Genomic DNA, 21,400 nt, shown 5'->3' with positions numbered 1-21,400 from the left:
ATGAATTTATTTTTTTGATTGCTATGAAATTGTCGGTGGCACATGCGCTTGTCACACTCAATCTTCGATGTCTTGTGACTAGGGATCAAAATTGAGCGGTCGAAATTGAGCGGTCGGAGTGCAAGTGTTCATTTTAGTCAGAGGTAATCAGACAATAATCGCGCTGACAAAAATCCAGACAGCCACACAAACAGAATTTAACGGGGTACACGCAGACATATGCGCTGTGGTTTATGCATGAACCAACAAATAATGACACCTGCTGCCTTGTGAAGAATGTTTGTGTTGGTGCAAAATGCTGAGTGAAGTTCGCAGAGCACACGGCATTGCAGATGTTGCAGATAATTACAGCCACTCTGCTTCCAGATTGCCTGATGGGGATTGTGTTCGCAATAACCTTGAAACTACTTCTAAAAAGTGCATGCAACAAACAACATTATTGAACAACAGAAGAGTGTTTGTCTTACCTCAGGGCCGTTGATCGGACTTTAGGCTTGTCGGATACCTGCCGGCAAACGTAGATGTATGTTAACATGCATTGTATTACCAGGATGTAGGATGACATTTATATAGTTTATGAAAGCCTGCAGTTGTTTAGTACGAGCATGGTTTTCAACCGTGTGAGCACATGTTTGTGTGCGTGTGTGAGTGCGTGCAAACAATAGACAAGAAACAAGTTGAATGATGAATTAAAATTGTTAACAATCTAATATAAAGTGAATGCATTATGCTTAGATGTAACTGTCAAATAATTGCTTTTAAATATGAACACACTCAAATGTAGTAAGTATATGCAATCAGGCAAATAATTAGTACACACAGTTTGAGTGGGCGAAAGAAAATATTCAAACATTTCAGCGACGCTTTTCCTTCATTATGCCACATCATCTCCATCAGTCAATTTTCTACATGGCTACTTCAGTGACAATAACAAAACACAAAAATAGTTCATTCGGTTTTACCATTTATTCATCTTCATCTGTTAATTAAAATTAATTCCTATTTCGTCACTTCCCTTTCTCACAAGGAATGATGTGATTAACGGCACCAGCGGTTTTGTGGTTCTGATAGCTTGAGGTTGAGCTACAGTCTTGAATAATAAACCTTGTCAGCTCTGTGGCTCAGGGAGATTTGCAAGGTTCATGAAGAGGATCTGTGTGGGAATTTATCCCGCAGGGGTTTAAAGAACAACACGGGTTGCAATTATTCACTTGATCTCCAAAACATGGTTGTGGTATGGATGACAAGTTAGTCTACTGGAGATATTTGCTCTCAAGTGGCACAATTTCGATATGCTTCATAGCAGATTGGAATCGAAATCAAAATTCAATATGTATTGGCTAGCTGCCAAGGCAAATGCAGCGTAAATGCATACTGTATATCTGATATGTCTCATCAATGTGAGCTTAATACTATGTGCGCAAATCGATAACTGAGCGAAACATGCACAGAGCTAACACAAATCTAAATGACTGTACAGCAAAAGCGGAGACATTTAATTACGGTGTAGATATGGTACATTGTTGTTGTTTCATGTGTTCTGTTAGTGTAAACCAATCCATCTCAAATAGTGGGGGGTGTATCAGGGGATAATACAGAAAATGTTGTACTGTATCGTGGTATGAAACATATGCATACTATGATATTTGGAAGTACAGTATGGGGTAGCCCTTGGGTTGTATTATGGGTGTGAAAATGATCTCTGAAAATCATTATTTTTGAATGAAATGGGGCCGGACTTGTCAACACGAATTAGTTACCCGCAGACATAATCAAGTGGGAAGTGGGAAGTCCATTGCCACTGACACATGACAACCGACACAAGTGTTGGACAGTATGGACTCCATGGCCAGAATCCAACACTTTCACACTTTTCTAAACACAAACAACTCTCACCAGTCAAGTACAATGCAGGGCAGTGATCCAGGCAAACAAGGATTAACAACTGGCAACAACACAGCCCCTGCAGCGGGCTGTGCGCGGTACAAGGAAACTAGAGCTGCTGTTTTTTTTCCATTTTTTCAAAAGTAAATTCTTGTTGTATTGCGGTGTCTTTGCTGGTGATTTTCTTTTGTGTTTGGTGGGTGAAGTCAAATGTGTTGAATCCAGACTCCCAAACCGATTGTTGTGCACCATTGTGAAATTTGCCAAGAACCCCTCAACCGATGCAAAACAAAAAAAAACAAAAAAACTTCAAACATGCCATCAGTGTCTGATTTGTAAGACTTTAGAACCTTTCAAACTTCATTTGTATTGCTCCACAAAAAAAACAACATAAAGTGTACTCATTTGGATCATAGAAGAGATGTTATCAAAAATGAATAACTTAATTTTTAATAAATATTTGTTCACAAAAAATAACCAACATAAAGTGTCAGACATGTTCTCAAAAAGAAATATGTATAAGTAAATATTTGACCACAGAAAAATATTAAAGAGAAAGTATCCTCTAGAGATATGTTCATAAAAATAAGTCATTGAATTAATTAGTGATGAATATTTAACCAGAAAAAAAATCAACATATAGTTTCAGACCTGTTCTCAAATACAAATAATTATGAATACATATTTGTCCACAGAATTATATTCAACATAAAGTATCCTCTTTTGGAATCATAGTAGAAATCCACAGTATTTTACTGTAATAAAAATATAAACTACTTTTATACAGTAGGTCAAGTCATGCTATTTTTTGTTGTCCATTAGATTATATTTTTTGTTAAGTCACTGATTGTGTGGTGTTTCTTCAGCGAAGACCACATGGGTCGAGTTCCCACACAGTAAGAGTGTAAATGTGAGTGTGAAGAGCTGTCTCTCTCTTTATGAGCGCTGAGACTGACTGGCAACCAGCCCATGATAGTCTACTTTTCAACCACACTCAGCTGCAACAGACTTCAGCACCCTGCAACGCTAATCAGGATTAGGAGTATACACAGTGGATGGATCGAAGATTCTTTACTACTATAAAATGCAATGGCTTTTGTGTAGAACTGCACTGTTTCTTCAAGACCCCCATTGTGAAACTTTTTAGGAGCTTTCAGTATGATGCAATGCGATTCTACACCAATGCAAACTTCAAGTGAGATGAATAACTATCACTATCACTAACCCTAATGCTATAACATTATTAAAGGATAATAAGTTGGTACTTAAATACAGTCTTCCAACATTTACAAAATTTTTCACATATTTGTGGTTACAATTCATCACTTCACTTTCAACAGCTTGACTTGAACAATTACGCAACAATGACTCACCTGCATTTTATAACTGAAATGATTCACTTTCCTTCAGGTCTGACTTAATGTTTATACCATGTTTGCATTGATAAACAAATCCATTGTTTCTTATATTAACTACTTACAGTGGAATTAGTACCATTCGTTCAAAAAACTGCACAACAAAGTTTAGGGAATTGGCTTCCCTCAGAGTTCAACGCAATGCAACCCTAATTATTGTCCCACATCTTTATAATGACAAAATGACTACAGTGAAAAAAAAAAAATCAAAACAAGAGAGCTAGTGTTGACCTAGTGACTTTAAGCAGTAGTGGCATGTATTTCTTTTCCTATGTCTACCAAGATATGGGAGATTAAAGTATTTCAACACCTGCTTTGAGGCCCACCAAGTCACTTTCACAGGCTATTTGCGGCTCAAACCAATGAACTCATCGGTTGTGTGGCCTTTCGAGACATTACTCACATTTGCTGTAGTGTGAGCTGACCATCAAGCTCAATTTGGCCATCTGTTACAAGTTAGTTCTCCTTCAAGGTCAATTAAAGAGGCACTCATCTCCATTCCAAAATCCTTCTGAAGGTGCAATTCTATGTTGTTAAGCTGCCGTAACCTGTATTTACTTTGGCTGACATCGGCAAAGACAGCGTATTTATTGTCTTTACTTCCTAATGACAGAGTAAAAGACTCGTGAATTGTTTTTTGGCCGTCGCGGTCTGTATAAATCCAATACAAGCATTTATTTTTACTCCAAATAAAATCATATTTTTAAGTAAGTGTTTGATATTTTAGGGTGCAGAAAACTCGGCTTTTAAACGTAACATCAGCATGTTGACACAACAGAAGAACGTTTTCCAAGCTGGTGCACCAAAACCTTAGACCGCAAAAATAGCTGATTAGGGACTATTTTCTTTCCAGTCCAATACATCTTTTTCTATAGCACTTATCCTGTAAAGGATTACGGCAGGGGCCGAGGCCTATCCCAGCTGACTCAGGGCCAAAGAAAGACCACATCCTGCACTGGATACCACTCAATCACAGGGTGACTGCGAATGGGTCATTGAGTAGGGAATCGATCCCAGAGCAGTCACATGAAAATAAACCTTGTGAACCACGACACTGCTATTGAGGTGTTTGTCCAAGCTATTGAAGCCAATAATTTTGAAGCTGGCATTGTTAAAATTGTGGCTCTTAATGCAACTAGCGATATGGGCATGATGGGCAATACATGGAGCATTATACATAATAAATGTTATGACCACAAAGGAGCTGAATGAACACAAAGGAACTTGACTTTGCTTGGGAGCAGGCTAATTTCACATGTAAACATTTTTATTGGCACCGGTGATAAGGATACCAACAGGATGTGTGTGAGAAAATGGATTCAGGACAGAATCCAGACTCACATGTATTAAAACTCAAAATCGATATGTTAATGCACTGGATACAATATGCTTTTATTATGAAGTTGGCTTTTGCAGGAATGGTTGCTACCAGCTTTACCCCTCCTTGCAACTCTGCTATTGCCAAGTGACAGTCAAGGTTAATGGTTATTGCAATCACAATAAATAAAATATGACGACCTTATATTGATACAGTGCAGTTTTGGGAGAGTCTATTTTGCATCGGGCAGATTTTTGAGCAGACTTCGCTCGAGTGGTGGATATTTCTTCCAGCAGCGATTCGGCTTTTATAGAAAGCCCGAGCGTTATAGCGTGACCTTGCTTTGACCAAGGTGATCTGTCATCACGGAGAGAAATGTGCGAGGAGCTCGAGACAAAGGACATCCGTGCAGTGGTAATTGGGTTGGTGTTTTTCTTTCAGCTTTTAAAGTCACCAGGAACATCTCTCTTCTTCCCTTCTCGCTCTCTCTTTCTCTCTCTCTTCCGTGCTTCCTCTCCTCTCCTTCTATCAACCCCTCTTTCCTCCGCTCCTTCTTTCAAATCCCTGCACTCCTTCGTGTCTTTGCTCGGTGCAAAAACATATTCATCATACTCCTCTGCTGCCCTCACAGTGCCGCGCCACAGAATACTAATGACCGTGTGTCTGTGTGCGAGAGGCTGCCAACATTTGCACAACACACAAGCATCTGTGTATTTGATTATGAATGTACGTGTATGTGTGCGTCGTGCTTTACTTGAGGCTATAAAAGCTTGATAATACACCATGCACTCATTTGCCATAAGCCTATTAAGTGCATGCGCAGAAAAATGCCATTGGATTCATGTCAGCCTCTCTCTTGCGTCTTAGCATCCTGCCCTCTCTTCATCTCCTCCTGTCTGCACTGCTATCAGTATGTCTGCTCCGTCTTTGTCTCACCGGTTCCTCTTTTTGCTTTCTATTCTGTTTATTCTTTCCTTATCCATCTTGCGCTGTCCTGCTGGAGGCTTTAAGCAATAGTTCATTAACTTTGAAGATATTCACTTTATTTCTCAGGGCAAAGCAGGAAATTATTTGCATATAATGTCAGTGGGTCATAGAAGTAGATGCAAAGTGGGAGGAGATATATCAAGCGCCTCTAGTTCTGAAAATAAAAATAACATTCAATTGTCTGACTCACACCCTGTTGGAACTTATAGCACGGAACCACCTGAGTTATACTTCCACCCGAACCATTTTAACAAAAGTGGCGCAAGAATGCTCGTAAAAAACTTGGGGGACGACATAAGAGCATTTGGGCTCTACTGTAATCAAGCATACATAGATGACGTGATTATGGAAGCCACTTGCCACAGTTCTGTAATTAAAAGATCCACTTTCAACGTGATTACAAAAAACTAAAACCACTAAATACAACCTGCCAGCATTTATAATTATAGTCTCGACCATCCCGTAATTATTCAATCAGAGAAGCAGTTAAAAAAGAATGAAAGGAATTGCTATACTTTCATTAGCATTTCATGTACTCTTTGGCAAGCACTGATGTGAGTGGGGAGGGACAGTGGACTGACCCCCCACTGGCATCATGAGAGCACAAAGATTGTGATTAGTGGAGAGTGAGCCTCTATGACATTTCTCATACATAATTCAGTTCTTTTTTGTGTTGTGTGCAGCAGGTTATTTTTGAATGAATGTGAAAAATCCATTGGCAATTGAATATTTGATTGTGTGTGAAATGTGATTATGTGTGTATCTGATAAAAGAAACATCTACTAATCCTGTGCAATATGACACAATGTGATTTATTCCTGAAGCTGAATGTTATTTTTTTATATAAGTGTCTTTACAACAGACTATTTGCATGCATCTGTATGTTGTGTGAGAGGCCAGTTATGGTGTAAGATCAAACGATGGGACTAGGGATTCATGAAAATGAAAAACACTTGGCTGAAAAGCAAATCATAGAAAATAAATAAATTAATAAAGTAACTTATTTTGCACATCACCTTGCAGCAGCCAATCAACTTTAGGAGCGAACAGTAAATATACATTGTTATAAATTTTCTTGTTCACTGTTTTGACACCTATTTAAAGGGGATGCACGTGAAGGTTAGGGTTTTTTTGTTTTTTTTTGCACATCATTGCTTCTCTGTTTAAGCATGACTTTGCCAGTGAATAATTTGAGAGGCTAAACCCCATGTTGGAACAGAGATTGTGGGCCAGGTTCAGTGACCTCTGGATGAAAAAAAGGGAAAAAAAAAATCCCAGGGCATATTTGACACTGTGCAGCCAGTACTCATAAATGTTAGCAAATTAAAACGCCGATTGCAAAGGTATGCATGATTCAACTGACGACAGGAGAAAGGAAATTAAAATTAATTGTGGATGAACGCTTTCAGTTAAACTAATTAAACAGATGTTGAGACTGATGAACAAATCAGTCCAAAGAACTGCTTGTAATTGAATGAAAGATAAATGGTAGCAGGCCAAGGTGATGGATAGCACAGATAAGTGAATAGACTGCAAACTAGAAGCAACTCACCTGTTGCTCGGCCTCTTCTTCATCACTACTGATCTTTAGGTCATCCTCCAGCATTCTGCACAAAAATAAAATGACATGTTTAATTGCAGCCCTGACTTCAACATCTGTTTCAAGTAGATCAAATACAGCACACCGTTAGTTGCCATTCCCGTTTAAAGAACTGTCCTGGCAAATAGATTAACTGTATTGGCAAAGTAACGCTGGCTTATGTTAGGGCTCAAAGAAGAGTAGTGGATGAGACATAGCGGTGCAGAAAAGTAACCAGATGTTGAGTAGAGAGAGAGAAGCCAGATTGTTTTTTCACCTGGAAACGTTCTGTGTTGACAAGTTCTGACCTGCTGCCAAGAATTCTTTGGTAACAAGAGGGTACACCGGGAAGAGAGTCCAAATTCAACTTTGAATCAGTACCAGTTGATTTTACCTTCCCTTTGCAGCAAAATAAATAGATGTGAAAAACACAACATGTACTCGCCCTTGCATGTTAGATGACAGTAGCAAATTATTTTGTATTTATGTGCTGTGCATTGGCAAGTTCCAATGTTTTATTGCTTTATATAAACCATCCACGCACGCTACGGTTATTTTAAGATGGCCCTGCTATTGTTATGACAGGAGAATCCCCTAAAGAGATTTTTACCGCATGGCGAACTCCTCTCTTCACTGCTCTCACCACTAAAAAACACTCCCCAGTGTTGTGGTGTTTTCAGATGGGACCGTGTGAGTCGTGAATGAGTGAAGCGCAATGAGAAAAGCTTCACAGATAAGAGCGCAGTGCAGCTCACAAGCGATGATAGATATATTTGGATGAATGAAAAATGGAGCCGCACTTTATTTCATAAGAAGGCACAGATGGGTAGCGTAAGATAGGGAGGTGAGATGGAGATGATAATGACGGGGGAAGTGGAGGGCAGGCACCCAGGAGGCTGAATTGTAGCAGAAGGATGTAAAATGAAATCAAATGCAGGCAAGAAGGATCAAATATAGAAAGAGCATTTAATCTTACACCGTAGTTGGCAAGTGGCTGTTAAATACACCTCAGAGTCAAATAATCTTGGAATTCATCAGCATTTCATCATCACACTTGAGTTCAGTGACTATCTACAGCTACGGATTAAACTTGACAATTGAGTTTTGCTTTTTTTCAATGGCTTTTTGTGACACTATTCTGACAAGTAATCCGGCCGCTCGGTACAACACGAGTAATAAAATTGATTCAATATCCAATACAAAAGCAAATGAATTCCATCAAGCAGATGCTAACGTAAACAACATCAATGAAAGTGTGATGGCTAATGACTTGCTTACGAACGACCAGAGAAGCTTGAGAAGCTGTATGATAAGTACGTATTTGTGAAAAGTATATAACGGGTTCGCTGCAGGAGGGGAGGCCCATTTTACGGAACGCGAGACATTACAAAACAGGAATGGATTGGTAAAGCGGTCTGTTGGTAAAGCAGTAAAGCATCTCAGTTTTTCTCAGATGACGTGGTGCTGTTGGCTTCATCAGGCCACCATCTCCAATTCTCACTGGAGCGGTGGATGAAACTCAGCACTCCCTAATATGAGAACTTTGTCCTCAGTCAGAAAAGGGTGGAGTGCCCTCTCCAAGTCGGGGATGAGGTCCTGCTTCAAGTGGAGGAGTTCAAGTATCTTGATTACAAGTGAGAGCATGATGGAACGGAAGAGCGACAGGCAAATCTGTGCGCTGTCTGCAGTAATGCATACGCTGTATCATTTTGTTGTGGGAAAGAAGGAGCTGAGAAAAAGACCAAGCTCTCTATTTAGTCCTCGATCGTTGTTCCTACTCTTTGACGATGTGAAAAAGGGACTACCGATCGGTGATGGTTCATCTTACTTCAGAACATACTATGATGTGTTCATATTTTGTTTGTAATCTAATGGATTCCATAGATTAAAACAAATGTCAACATGTATGGCTCCACCTTTCACAAAAGTAACAATAGAGGAAGATGAGCATGACATTTTCCATAGAAATAATGATTAATTGTGGAAACGCATTGAGATGCTGTTTGCTAGCCCCATAATAACTCACGTCACGTCAGCCCATTATGTGCGTGCTTACTATCTTTTGATAAATGACAAAAATATATATTTTTTCACTGATTAAAGGAAGAGAGAGTATATTTGGTTTTACACTCATGTAACTAGCATAATTTGTAGCTTGACTTTTAATACCCTCTCATTTGTCAGAACATTTAAAGGGAGTCTTTTAATGCTTTAATTAAATTACAATGCCTACTTCTTCAAGTGTACAAACTTGTGTAGTCATTAAGTATGTTGCCTGTACAGTTAATAAATGTTTTATTGTACACTGCTTAATGAACGGGAAAATGTTATCAAATTAATCCCTCACTAGCAGATGCATGTAAAAAGGACAATAGATTTGTTATTGATGGCCTCGTTGCAGGAAGATAAAAATATGGGACTTTTCCACCTTAATATGCGCGTAACCTGAATGTTAATAGACTTCTAATAGGTTACAATTCCAAAGTTGGACATGTTCTGTTTTGTGGATTTAGCGTGCATTAATTTTGTAAAACAAAATCATTATGCCTGTGTGGCAGATTTACAAGCAGCGATCCCTGCTTTTCCAATCCTACCCAGCCATGAATCCTGCTGTGTTGCTATGCAAGTCAAGTGGAGTGGGCTGCAGCCCGAGATGTTGCAATATGCCCCTGGCTCACGTTAAATTAATGTAGCTGCACTTTCCCGCTCTGATCCACATAATCTTTTTTTCGCTCTCTCTCTCCTACCAGCACTGCATTTCATCCAAGAGTCAAACTTAATTTTACCTCTAGGGAAACACAACATCGGGTCAGAAATTGTATGAATGTATGTGTGTATTTAGACAGAGGAATACTTACGACTTTTGAGGTGCATTAGGTGGTTTCACAGCTTGCTTGCTAGCTGATACAGTACATCGCTCTGTAAAACATTAAAATTCAGTGTTTGTTTGTTGTGCTTGCTGTTACGTGTTTGACAGGTAGCCAGACATGAATCTTTTTCTGTGCTTATTGCAAATCAAAACATGCTAATCTGCCGGTAATGTGTATGTTTGTTTTCAGAAAAAAGAGAAAACAGAAATTGTTCCAGGGACGATTCCTTCTTTTTGTTGTTGTTTTGACGTTATGTAATGTTTGTGACACAAGAAGTGTTCATTACTGTCAAGTACAATAATTGCCAAGATTTTCAGAGAATAAACCAACCAAGTGAAAGATTTTTTTTTTTCACCAGTTGATTTCCTTCGTGAATTTATTCCCTGGTGTTTCTTTTCTTTATTGTGTAATTTCTTTTTCTTCCTGGATATTGCTTTTGCCAGCTCTTTTTGCTCCCCCAGGTTACAACAAAACATTTCCTTTGCTGACTGTGGCATCCACATGAGTCAATTCCCTTCCTGGGTGCCTCAGAGACATATTTTGTTGTGACTCACAGACCAAAACCTGCTGTTTTGTGCATCGGTTCTTTCTTTTTAAATGAATACTTGAATTAGAAAAGGAAGGGTCTTGACAGGTGACATGTACATCAAATATGTTACTGCAACATTGTACTTGAAGTTTGCTGTAGTTTTGTCTAGCTGCACTGCATCAAAAGAACAGATGTTTCCAGCTGTGTGATTTAGTGGTAGAGACAATGATGTTAAAATAATACTTCTTTGACAGTGACATTATTATTTTAAAATGCCGTCATTGTATTTGCTCTAACAAGTTATTCCAACTCTGAAGTTGATTATTTTGGTAAATAGACCATTAGACCTCTCTTAAAAGTGTCTAGTTGCTTTGAATTTGCATTTAGAGAGGAAGCATATTAGTCTTTTGTTCCACCTAAAGTAAATATTTTGCATACTTGTCATGGCAAGGGTCATAATAGGATAACTCTCAATTCTCTAACAATTATAAGGAAATAAAATATTCTGCAAATAATTTCCCAAAAGTCTGAATGACCTCACAGACCTTGCAGCCTGAAAAGGGGAACATACCCACTTCATTTCATACCAGTGGCAAATATTAATTCCGAACCATCCATAATAAAACTGATAAATACTGATGACTACAGCCAGCACAGTGGGAACCTTTGATGCAAGGAAACTTACTCTGGCTGTTGTAGCTTGAGGTCACATGCTGAGGCTCCTAGGGTGAGAGAAAATGAATGAAAACAGTGGCAAATGTGTGTAAGGATAAAACTATTAAAGGTCATAAATGATCTCACAGAATTAGATTGATCGCAGTCCACTTATTTATTTCCATCCACATCATAACGCAGACGTTTGTTTGTGTTTGTGCATGTTTTCAGCTCAGCTGCCCAAGTATACAAGTAGGCACCTTTCTACTAGTGTTTTATAATGTGCCATCATACATAGTTTTTTCCACAGACCCATAGCTGATTTAAGTCCTTGGTCTTGCTATATACAGTACAACATATACAGTATTGAATTCTTTTGTAGGAATGGCAATAGGTGAATTTAAAAATCTAATGTACCTTTGACCGTCTATTGAAGTCCTTCTCAAATAGTAGTGTTGCAAAAAATTATTTAGATGCATCAACCTAATAGAAGAGCTAAGAGCTAAGATTTCACTGTCACTAAACACTAAAAAGTCAGTATTTGTAACTAATAAATAACAATGTTGAGAAATGTTGGTGAAATTACCTGTGGCACCCCTCATGACATTATGTCATGGCACACTGGATCATGGCTCTAATATGATAATGATGATATTATTCTATATTACTATCACTGCTATTCACAATATGTAGGGAATACTATATACACATGTATTGTATAATCTTAGGGATATTTCATTCAGCATGCATTGCTTATCTACTCTGCCGTTTGTATTTTTGTTCCTATAATCTCCGTCTTTATTCGCAAAGGTAAGAGAGGCAAATCCTTACTAACCTTGCTTGGAATGGGGAACTTGGTTTGATCGGCTTTTCCAGGAGTGTGAATGGCTGTGAGAGGGGGTGGCCAGGAGTGAGTCATCTCCTAAATTTTAACAGATATACACACAGACACAAATACGTATTATTAAGGGTATTTGATCTTTCAAGATAATCCGGTTTACAGTGCAACAACTCTGTATAACTGTGTGACAACAATTCAGTTTGCAATTCTGCCTTATATGTACAACCACTTAGATGCAGAGGAGCTGAAGTACATTCAGTTATGATTTTGTAGACTCACACACACCTGACTGGACTGTATTATAACTCACAATATAAAGTGAGAAGTGTATTGGGAGTTGGCAGCATGCTCAGGGATCTGAGCACAAAATAAGTGTAGAGTGTCAGTGTCCAAACTAAAAGCTGACTCCAGCTAGTTGCATTAAGAGCTAAATGCCAGCAGAGCTGCAACATTGTGATTTAATTACTAATTACACAGTCTCTCTCTCTTTTCAATTCCAGCCTCAATATGTGGGATTTTCAATTAGCTAAGCGAATAATCATCTGATGTATGCCCGCCTTTGTACATGTGCGTAAGCTTTGCTGCGCTACTGAATCTCCAGAACGCAACATTCGAAAGGAAGTTAAGTCCTATGTCGTAAAATGTACTAAGAACACCATAATAAGTGTCTTTTATCCAAGGTGCAACGCAAAGTCAATAATACTCAGATTTGATTAGCACTCTCAAAGAGGGATTACATTGGGTAAATCAACATTTTGTTGCCTTGTACTACAGGTAGTGACAATAAAGGATATTTAATAAAAAAGGATACCTAACATTAACAAAGTGTGATTACTGTTCTTGTACAGTGATGTAGAAAGGCAGTTTTTCTATAATACTACATTCCTCGTGTGTCAACATGTTATCATAAAACTATTGCAGGATGCAATGCAATAATAATTCATTGAAAATTAAACGAACAAATTCCAAAGATATATTTTTTCTATTTTTAAGGCCCAGGCATTCAATCCTGCATACTTATTTATTTTTGTTTGTCGTTTTTCACATTTGTTTTCAAGTGTTTGTTTAAGAGGCACTGAATGAGTTGACTGGATGATATCTGTCAGCTGTTTACTAACTCAAAGCAATAGCACCCATTTCTAACTATTCTAATTGATGAAAATATTAATAAAAAGAAAAGGATGGATGATGGACACTGAACAGAGTGGCCGGCTCCTAATCTGGTAGTGAATTTGTTCCTCAACCTTCAGTAAAAAATTTTTAATAAGCAAATAAAATCTCCATAAAAATGTGACTTTTGGAATTTTCATTGAATTTCTGCGTGAATAAAAGTTGTGAGAAACTCTTTTTTTTTTTTAAAGTAATTATTACTCCACATTTTTATGGTGTAAAATGCCTGCCAAGGGACAACTACCGGTAGACAGTATCCAATGGCTATAATCTGGCATACGTACATGCAAATATTCATTGAAATTCACCGTCCCTTTTTTAAACAAATAAACAGCCATTCATTGCATTCTAATAAACCCCCTTTGCTCAACTCAAGCAACACCGAGATCATTTGTTGTCGGAGGTAGTTATCTCATTGCACTTCGATTTAAAGACACTTCTGTCGCACTCGGGTCACTGTGTGAAAGGTCTATATAAGATCACTGACGTCACAGCTTCATCATCAAGCATTTTCTCAGCGGAGTAGATGACTCATCAGATGAGTCATGTTTATAAAGCCGTATGCATGTGTGTGACTTGGAACGTGCGCAAGTGTATGTCGGCAAATTCAGATTGTGTCGCCAGGCATCTCTGACGTGCATATTATAAGAATGACTGACAGACAGGGCTCCTGATTATGTAGCTATGTGTATTTTAATGATGTGTATTTGCTTCTATAAAAGTTCATTTGAGTGATTACCCCAGTGAGTCACAAATCCTCTCGCTCGCTTTCTCTTTCCCTCGTGCATTCACAGATCTGTATATCAAAGTGATTTTGTGTTATTCTATTCATCTAGTACCATAAACAATTCAGCTTTTTTTCATTACACAAAGCAAAAGCCTTTGACTTCCCTGGATATTCTATTAGGGTATGTCTCTCGCAGCTCACATCTTACTAGTCTGTTATTTCATTTGGTCAAGGGTAAAATATGGGTGACATGCCACCATAACTGAGGGGATATTTAAAAAAAAAAGTGATTTCCCAGTGGAATAACTAGGAAGTAGCGCATGCAAGTGGCACTTGAAGGAACATGAAAGAAGTGTATTATGCTTTTATGGTGACAATAACTGCACTCAGTACAGAAACGCTTCTTCCTTTTCCTTTTGAAGAAAAAAAAAAGCGATTGGTCTGCCTAAGACCTGAAGTTGTTTGGGGTAGGCTCCAGCTAACCCGCAATTCTTATTGAGATAAGCACAACAAAAATGATGGGAGGATGGAGTTCACACCCAAATCGACAATATTTGTGTATCGTCTGACCGATTGCTGCGTTGGGAAAGAAGAGGAAAACCAGCTGCAATCATTTGCTCCAATGCAACCCCACTTCACATCGTGAATTTGCTCATCTTTCCACTTGACACAGCTTAAAACTACAGATTGAATTCAATAGCGCACCAATTTTATTGACATAAGGCTTCTCATGCAGCTCGCGGCCCTCGATCTGTCACACAGACAGTTGACCAGCTCATTGATTTGCGAGAGGTGAATGACAGAGGGCAGAGAGCGATGAACAGGCACACAAAAGGAGCGTCACAAAGACGGAGGACGGAGACAATCCCGGTGATGGGTGACGGAGGAAAGTGAGCGAAAAGTTGATATCACATCATCTGATATGCTGTTTTGATGGTTTGCAGCAATCTTGCTTGGTGAAATGACAACTCTACTTTCACCTCACTTTGGGAAAAGGCAACCAAACAAACAGAAAATAAAGGCGTGTAGTTAGGAAACGAGGGTAGAAAGAATGAGATTTTTCGGCATGATGTAACTACAATTGTGCAAAAACCCATTTATTGTTTATGAAAGCCAACAGAACTCATATTACATTTATTCCTTTTCCCTGCGTTTAACTTTCTCCAATTTTTCCTTCCTGGCTACACTCTGTTCTACTCCTGCGAGAGAAAAAAATATGTGAGCAAACTAAAAACAGCTGATGATTATTACAATTACTGTGTGTGCGTGTGTGAGCACATCATACCCGCAAGATCTCTTCTACACAGCTGGAGTCATTTGGAAGGCTGACCTGCAGAAAACAAACAAGAAAATCACACGGTCATTATTACAAGAAAAGATTGGTGACAAGCATACTGTAACATGACTTCAGCTACATCCAACAAAATAAAAATTTAAATATGCATCCAAACATATTTCCATATTGCAGCACCTAATGTCAGCTATAAATTTCAGCTAGGTGAACTACTGCACAAATAAGCAGAGGTGGGCACTTCATCAGCATTCCATCAAAGACAGATGCTAGCTTTGCCGACGGATTGATAAATGACAGGAATGCAGGAAAAATGGCCATTTATACTGTTCACTTGCGTGAATAAAGCGAGTTGGTCCAATTCACCACTTGTCATCCCGATTTGTAGTTGCTCCCTTTCTTCGTCCTGGTTTCAGGTTTCTTGCTGATACGCGCGTTCTGGAATGCGTTTAAATTAACAGTGCTGATTTTTGTTTTTGGCGTACGAGCACAAACTAACTAACATCTTTCACGGGTCATTCTTTGAACCCATAATATAAAACCATATAAGCATTATAATAATTAAACCTGACCATATGCAGTATTTTGGACCAGATATCGCCTGAGTCACTGCGCTGAGCAAAGAGAAAAAACATTCTAGTGGTCTGGGAGATCTGTAACGATTTTGGAAGTCACACCGCAATAAAATATATGAATGCCAGGCACGGTCCACAAAGTCTATAGCAGTACTTGATTGATTTGGAAAAGTGGCACAACTAACCAAATGCTTGAGTTTTAGTTATGTTCAAAACAAAATCCAAGTAAACAATGAAACGTGTCCCATAAATATGAAAGCATAAGCCAAACAAATGGCTTTCTTGGAGCAGCTGCTCTTTGCTGTGTCAGTTCAGCCAAAGTGCATGTTGTACTTCTTCCATTATTCGAAACAAATCATTATTGTCTCTGCTGGATACGCTGGCTGCATTGTTAGCTAAATGTACCCCACACAAGTATAAATGCCACTGCCAAATGAGTGTTTCCAAAAAGCATTTGAAAACAAAATAAAACGGTGTGATGGACTAGTTCCTGGCTCGGTTCTGCCTGACAGGCTCAATAAAAAAGGAGTGAGGGATAAAGGAGCAGCTGGAGGAGAGGAGAGCAAATCCCTCCATAACCATAACGTCTGTCGCACAACATCACTAACTGCAGCAACACGAGCATCAGGAAACATTTAGTGCCCGCGATAATGACGATGACATCATCCTCATCCTCAATTACAGCTAATGAAACTACAAGGGACACTGGCATATGCTATGTAACAAAAAAAGACTTGACCGTTAAAAGTGAAAAAAAAAAATACTGGCGATGTTTCTTTTAAAAATAGGGCATACGCATTTGATAGTGTTGGATTACAACAGTGGTTCTCAAATGGGGGTTACGGGTACCCCTGGGGGTACTTAGGAACTCTAGGGGGTACTCAAGATGTTAAATAAAACAAACAAACGTGCAGAAATCCGATAAAAGGAAATGTTGGATTAATTAAATGTTGCAGGAAAATATAAGTACAAAAAACAAATTCTATGTTCAGTACCTTATTCAATTTAATTATTTTAAAAACAGACATTCTCCCCTGTGCTAGAATGGTTCGACCCAACTTGTGCCATGCCATTACATGTTAGGTTATGAGGATTTTTTGCGAACAGATCTCTACTATGATCCCAAAAGAGGACACTTTAAATTGAATATTTTTTATTGGACAAATATTCATTTATAATGATCTCCTTTTGAGAACGCGTCTAAGACCTTTTGTTGATTCTTTTTTATAGACATTAATAATGAATTATTTATTTTTGTGCAATCCAAAAAAAAAGAACGCTTTTTGTTCAATATTTTTCTGCGGATAAATATTAATTTATATTTACTTCTTTTTGAGAATGGGTCTAGCAAATCATGTTGATTAGTTTTTGTGAGCAAATATTTATTGATAATTAAGTTTATTCTTATTTTTGACATCATCTTCTATGATGCAAACGACTACACTTTGTTTTGATTATTTTTTTGTTGACCAATACAATTGAAGTTTGAAAGATTCTAAAGTATATTAATTCAGACTGATAACAGGTTTTAAGTCTTTTTTTTAAGACCCAAAACATAATTTGCACTGATTAAGGGGGAAAAAAAAATTGTCACTGAAAAATGGTTGAGAACCACTGGATTACAAGGCCAGAAGAGGCTTACTATTTAGCAGGCAGTATGTCACGCCTCTCCGTATATCGGAAATCAAATACGACGAGCGATCGAGGTGGAAGGTGGTGTCTCGGGTTTCCGCTTCACAGGTGCCAACTTCACATCTTCTCGCGCTTCCTTATAGATATATTTAGTATGGGCCAATCTTGGGGATTAAGTTGGCTGTGTTCACTCCCACAATGATGCAAACGCCCATTTCTACCTGCTTGCATTGCAACTTCAGCTGGGTTTGAAAATAGGTCTTTTCCAGTGGAAAACAAATATCACAAATGAAACCGCTCATATTTTTCCATATGTAGAGCTGTCAGAGAAGTATGTTACTATGGCTGCAGGTGTTTGGTCTTTGTTTCCACTTGGCTACATCCAACTTCAGACAGGATGGCACACCGAACGCATTGTAACAAAAGACATACCTCTCCCACAACAGTATCCAAGCTCTGTGCATAGTAACCAGCTGTAATAGATTCGAATGGTTACGCCAGTGTTGCAGTTGCAGTTTATGAGCGTGTTTGTAATATTGAGCGCGGAGAAACGACTGCAGTATAATGCAGAATATAAAAAAAATGCTGCTGGAGGAAAAGCGGTGAAACTAAGAATGACAAGAACAAAAAAAAAAGAGTAAGAAGTGAGTTGGGTGGAAAATATAACCAAGGCAATTACTGAGGCAGAAATCCTTTTCTGTCTGAAATAGCGGCTCAGATGATAGACGTCTACACACATGAACAACCCGACAATGGGTCGCTCTCGTTCTTACTACTTACACACACACACGCTTTATGGAAGAGTATTAAAGCCGCGCCGCATAGAAAAGAAATAATCACATTTCAGAAATAAAGTACAACTATAGGAAAATACATATAATAAGGCTAAAACTGTTTATTTATCAATTCGTGTGTTGAGGGGGAGAACTCGTCGACTTACAGAAACTGTAAAACAGTCACGTTTTCACACATAAAAAACATTTATTTTCCACTGAGAAAGAAGTGAACAGTGATTACCAGAAATGTTTTAAACAAACATTTAATACATTTGATTTGAATATTAAAATATTTCATAAGAAATGGACATGTGAGTCGCCTGTAATGGTTTGTTTATGTATATCTACCCAACGATCGGCTCGAGATAATTTCACTACCACTGGAGCCACACAGAGCTAATTTAGAGCAAAAAATAAACAAAGACAGATCACGTATTTACACAATGTGAGAAAAAGCATAACTGAGCACCGAAAATAGTTTGATTACTATGTGAGTGCGGTTTCTATGTACTCCACAATACAGACTGTTTTTCTGGTGTGATTACTGTTTTCTGTGACGCATCTAAAATATTATGTAACTTATTGTCTGTCATAACATTCGAAGATGTTATATAAATCAACCTTTTGTCATAAAAATGTGAGATTTCCTACAGAGTGGTTAACGGCATTACGCGCAAATGAATAAGCAGATTCTTGTTTCTTTTGTAATGCGATTAAATGAATTAAAAGCATACTATATGTACAAAGAGAAAACTTCCTTTTGTGCTTGAGATGTGAAATGTGAAACGGAGAAACAAACAGAATCAAATCTGCTGTCTAATGCATGCAAACTTTTTTTTCCTCCCTTCTGTGTCCTCGGAGAGTTGTTAACTCACCCGCTCCGATTTCTGTTAGATCTCAGAGTAATTTCTCAGGATTTCTTGTCAGACGCTGACAAGGAAAAGGCTCATACTGTTTCAGAAATTACAAGAAGTAGGTGAGCGCTGTCAACACTAAGAGAGGCCAAACTGTGGCACACGGACAAACTGTTGCGGTAATGTCAAGGAAGAAAAAAAAGGGATGGTGTGAAAGTGAACTGTCAGTCAACCAGTTGGTGCTATTGAAGTTTTGGAAGATTGAGGTCCAGCCGGGTTTGGAAAATCTTCAAGGATTTTTGTTTTGTTTTTTTTGTTCAGAGACTATTTGTTTATTCAGTTTCATGTGCTCCTGTTATCATCCATATTTCAGCTGTTTACAGAGCTGCACTGACCGCCATCGCTGGGATTACCAGCGTGCGAGATAGATCACAAGTTCTACTCATAGTGTGTATGTGTGTGTCTAGGTGTGTGTGCACGCACGTGTGCATATTTGTGTGTGTGTGTGTTGCCTTGGTTTTGCTAGATAGTGGAGAGCAAATCCTATCTTTGTGGGGACCTCTTGCACTTGTGGGAACAATGTTGATGGACCCCACAAGTTCAGACTTGTTTTTGAGGGTCAAGGTTTTGGTTAGGCAATATGTTGTGATGGTTAATGCTAGGGGCCTGGAAATGCATTATGTCTTGTATTATGGAATGTCCCTACTGTAATAGAAAAACCCTCTCGTTTGTGTGTCTGCCTGTGTGCTTGCGGTGCACATTCACCTGTGTGTGAGCGAGCAATTGAGGATGTTTGTGTTATGTTTGTGTTGTGTTTAGGATTTCTGCATTAACTGTTACGCGGATTGTGGTGGAAATAGCCCCTCTTGCACAACTTTTCTAAAAGATTCTCTAAAGTGGTAATATTTACACATTTGGACATACCACTTTAAAAAAGAAAAAAATGCCATTCATTTGACTGACATTCTACCACCCTTTAAACTTTAAAGTTTGACACTATTCTGAATGACTATCAGTCAAATAATAATGTTTTATTTTCCCAGAATTACATATTTTCTCAGGATGGAACAAGCCTTTGAGAAATCTGAGCACAGTGGACCCCAGGGTGTCCCTGGCTTACGTTTTTTTCACGTTACTAAGTGGAAAAGGACGTTTTTTTCATCCTCTTTTTACGGCATTTTTCCTACTTTACGGCATTAAGAACTGTCATGACCTGTGGGATTGGCTGTGTTTATTTTGTTTTTCCTCCCTCTTCAGGCGTTTTAAGGTAATTGATCTTTTTTTTCTGTTCAGGTCAAATTGTCTGTGCTGCAACATGTCACTAAGATGCTGGTCTGCTATTGGTCAGTGTCACAGTGTCCGTAAGATGATGTCACTAAGATGCCGACATGCTAAAAACTTGATATTGAATGAGTGCTTCCAATATCATATTTATTGTGCATTTTAGTGTTTAATTCAAACTTGAATTAGTTAGCCGAGATTGCTAATGATGTTGAAGAGAGAAATAAGAAGATGATTAGTATGGAAACGAAGCTGAAGAAGATTATCAAGAAATTTGGGCTAGGCTAGGCTTCCCTCGCTAGGCTGAACTATTGAACATTTCTGGTCGAATGTTACATATCAACAACCCCCACACAAAAACACTGACACACACTATATGTACGTACACTTTAACACACTGCTGCACACCAAATTTCTCCTGTCCTCTCTCTTCTCATTTCATTTGTTTCCCTCTTGCTTACTTCCTGCCCCCCCCCATTTATTTAGCTCTTGCTCTCCCTCCATTCTCTTTTGTCCTTCATCTTGCTTTTTCCTTTCCAAGCTGCAAAGAGGCAGATAAGCGGTTGATGTACTGTCCAATTAAATGTCGACATTGAAACATTGCTTCAAATAAGTCTGTCATTTTAGCCCTGTGCTGATTGGACTTGATCTACTATATGCATGCACTACAGTGTGAGCAAGGTGTTGTGTGTGTGTGTGTGTGTTTATTTATAATTATGTGTAAGTAAAAACGAGTTCATTTTAAGTTCAGACTGAATTCCATGTCTTGGTATTTTAAGCTTTGGTAGAATAAAGTTTTTGTCTTTTCTTTAGCTTGTCTCTACGGATATATGTTTCAAATGTATATTTTCCTTAGGCAATATTGAGGATAAATGTATCTAAACTTTGCCGACAATTGCTTCTTCATTTGTCGCAACTTCAGATGTTAAAAGGTTGACAATCATAGTTTTCAGTCATGTGAAATAATTATCCTTCATAGCTATGATTGAGTTGCACAAAAACAAGGCAGCGACCCAA

The 21,400-nt window shown here is 38.4% G+C and overlaps 1 protein-coding gene across 1 annotated transcript in view; it reads right to left on the bottom strand.

The window, feature by feature from the left end:
• aff2 (ALF transcription elongation factor 2) overlaps window positions 1-21,400 on the bottom strand; it is a 113,286-nt gene that overhangs the window by 30,608 nt on the left and 61,278 nt on the right. Inside the window, exons 5-10 of the mRNA XM_088432109.1 lie at window positions 15,260-15,304; window positions 12,072-12,158; window positions 11,268-11,304; window positions 10,042-10,102; window positions 7,157-7,211; window positions 468-505 (exon numbers count right to left, since the gene is read on the bottom strand). Coding sequence (XP_088288235.1) covers window positions 468-505; window positions 7,157-7,211; window positions 10,042-10,102; window positions 11,268-11,304; window positions 12,072-12,158; window positions 15,260-15,304 — 323 coding nt within the window. The remainder of the gene's footprint in view (window positions 1-467; window positions 506-7,156; window positions 7,212-10,041; window positions 10,103-11,267; window positions 11,305-12,071; window positions 12,159-15,259; window positions 15,305-21,400) is intronic.

The sequence above is a fragment of the Hippichthys cyanospilos genome, chromosome 13 (genome assembly GCF_059441005.1).
Source record: "Hippichthys cyanospilos isolate Australia breed blue-spotted pipefish chromosome 13, RoL_Hcya_1.0, whole genome shotgun sequence".
NCBI lineage: Eukaryota > Metazoa > Chordata > Actinopteri > Syngnathiformes > Syngnathidae > Hippichthys > Hippichthys cyanospilos.
The sequence above is the reverse complement of the archived record's forward strand: the minus strand, read 5'-3'. Positions and strand labels throughout refer to the sequence as shown.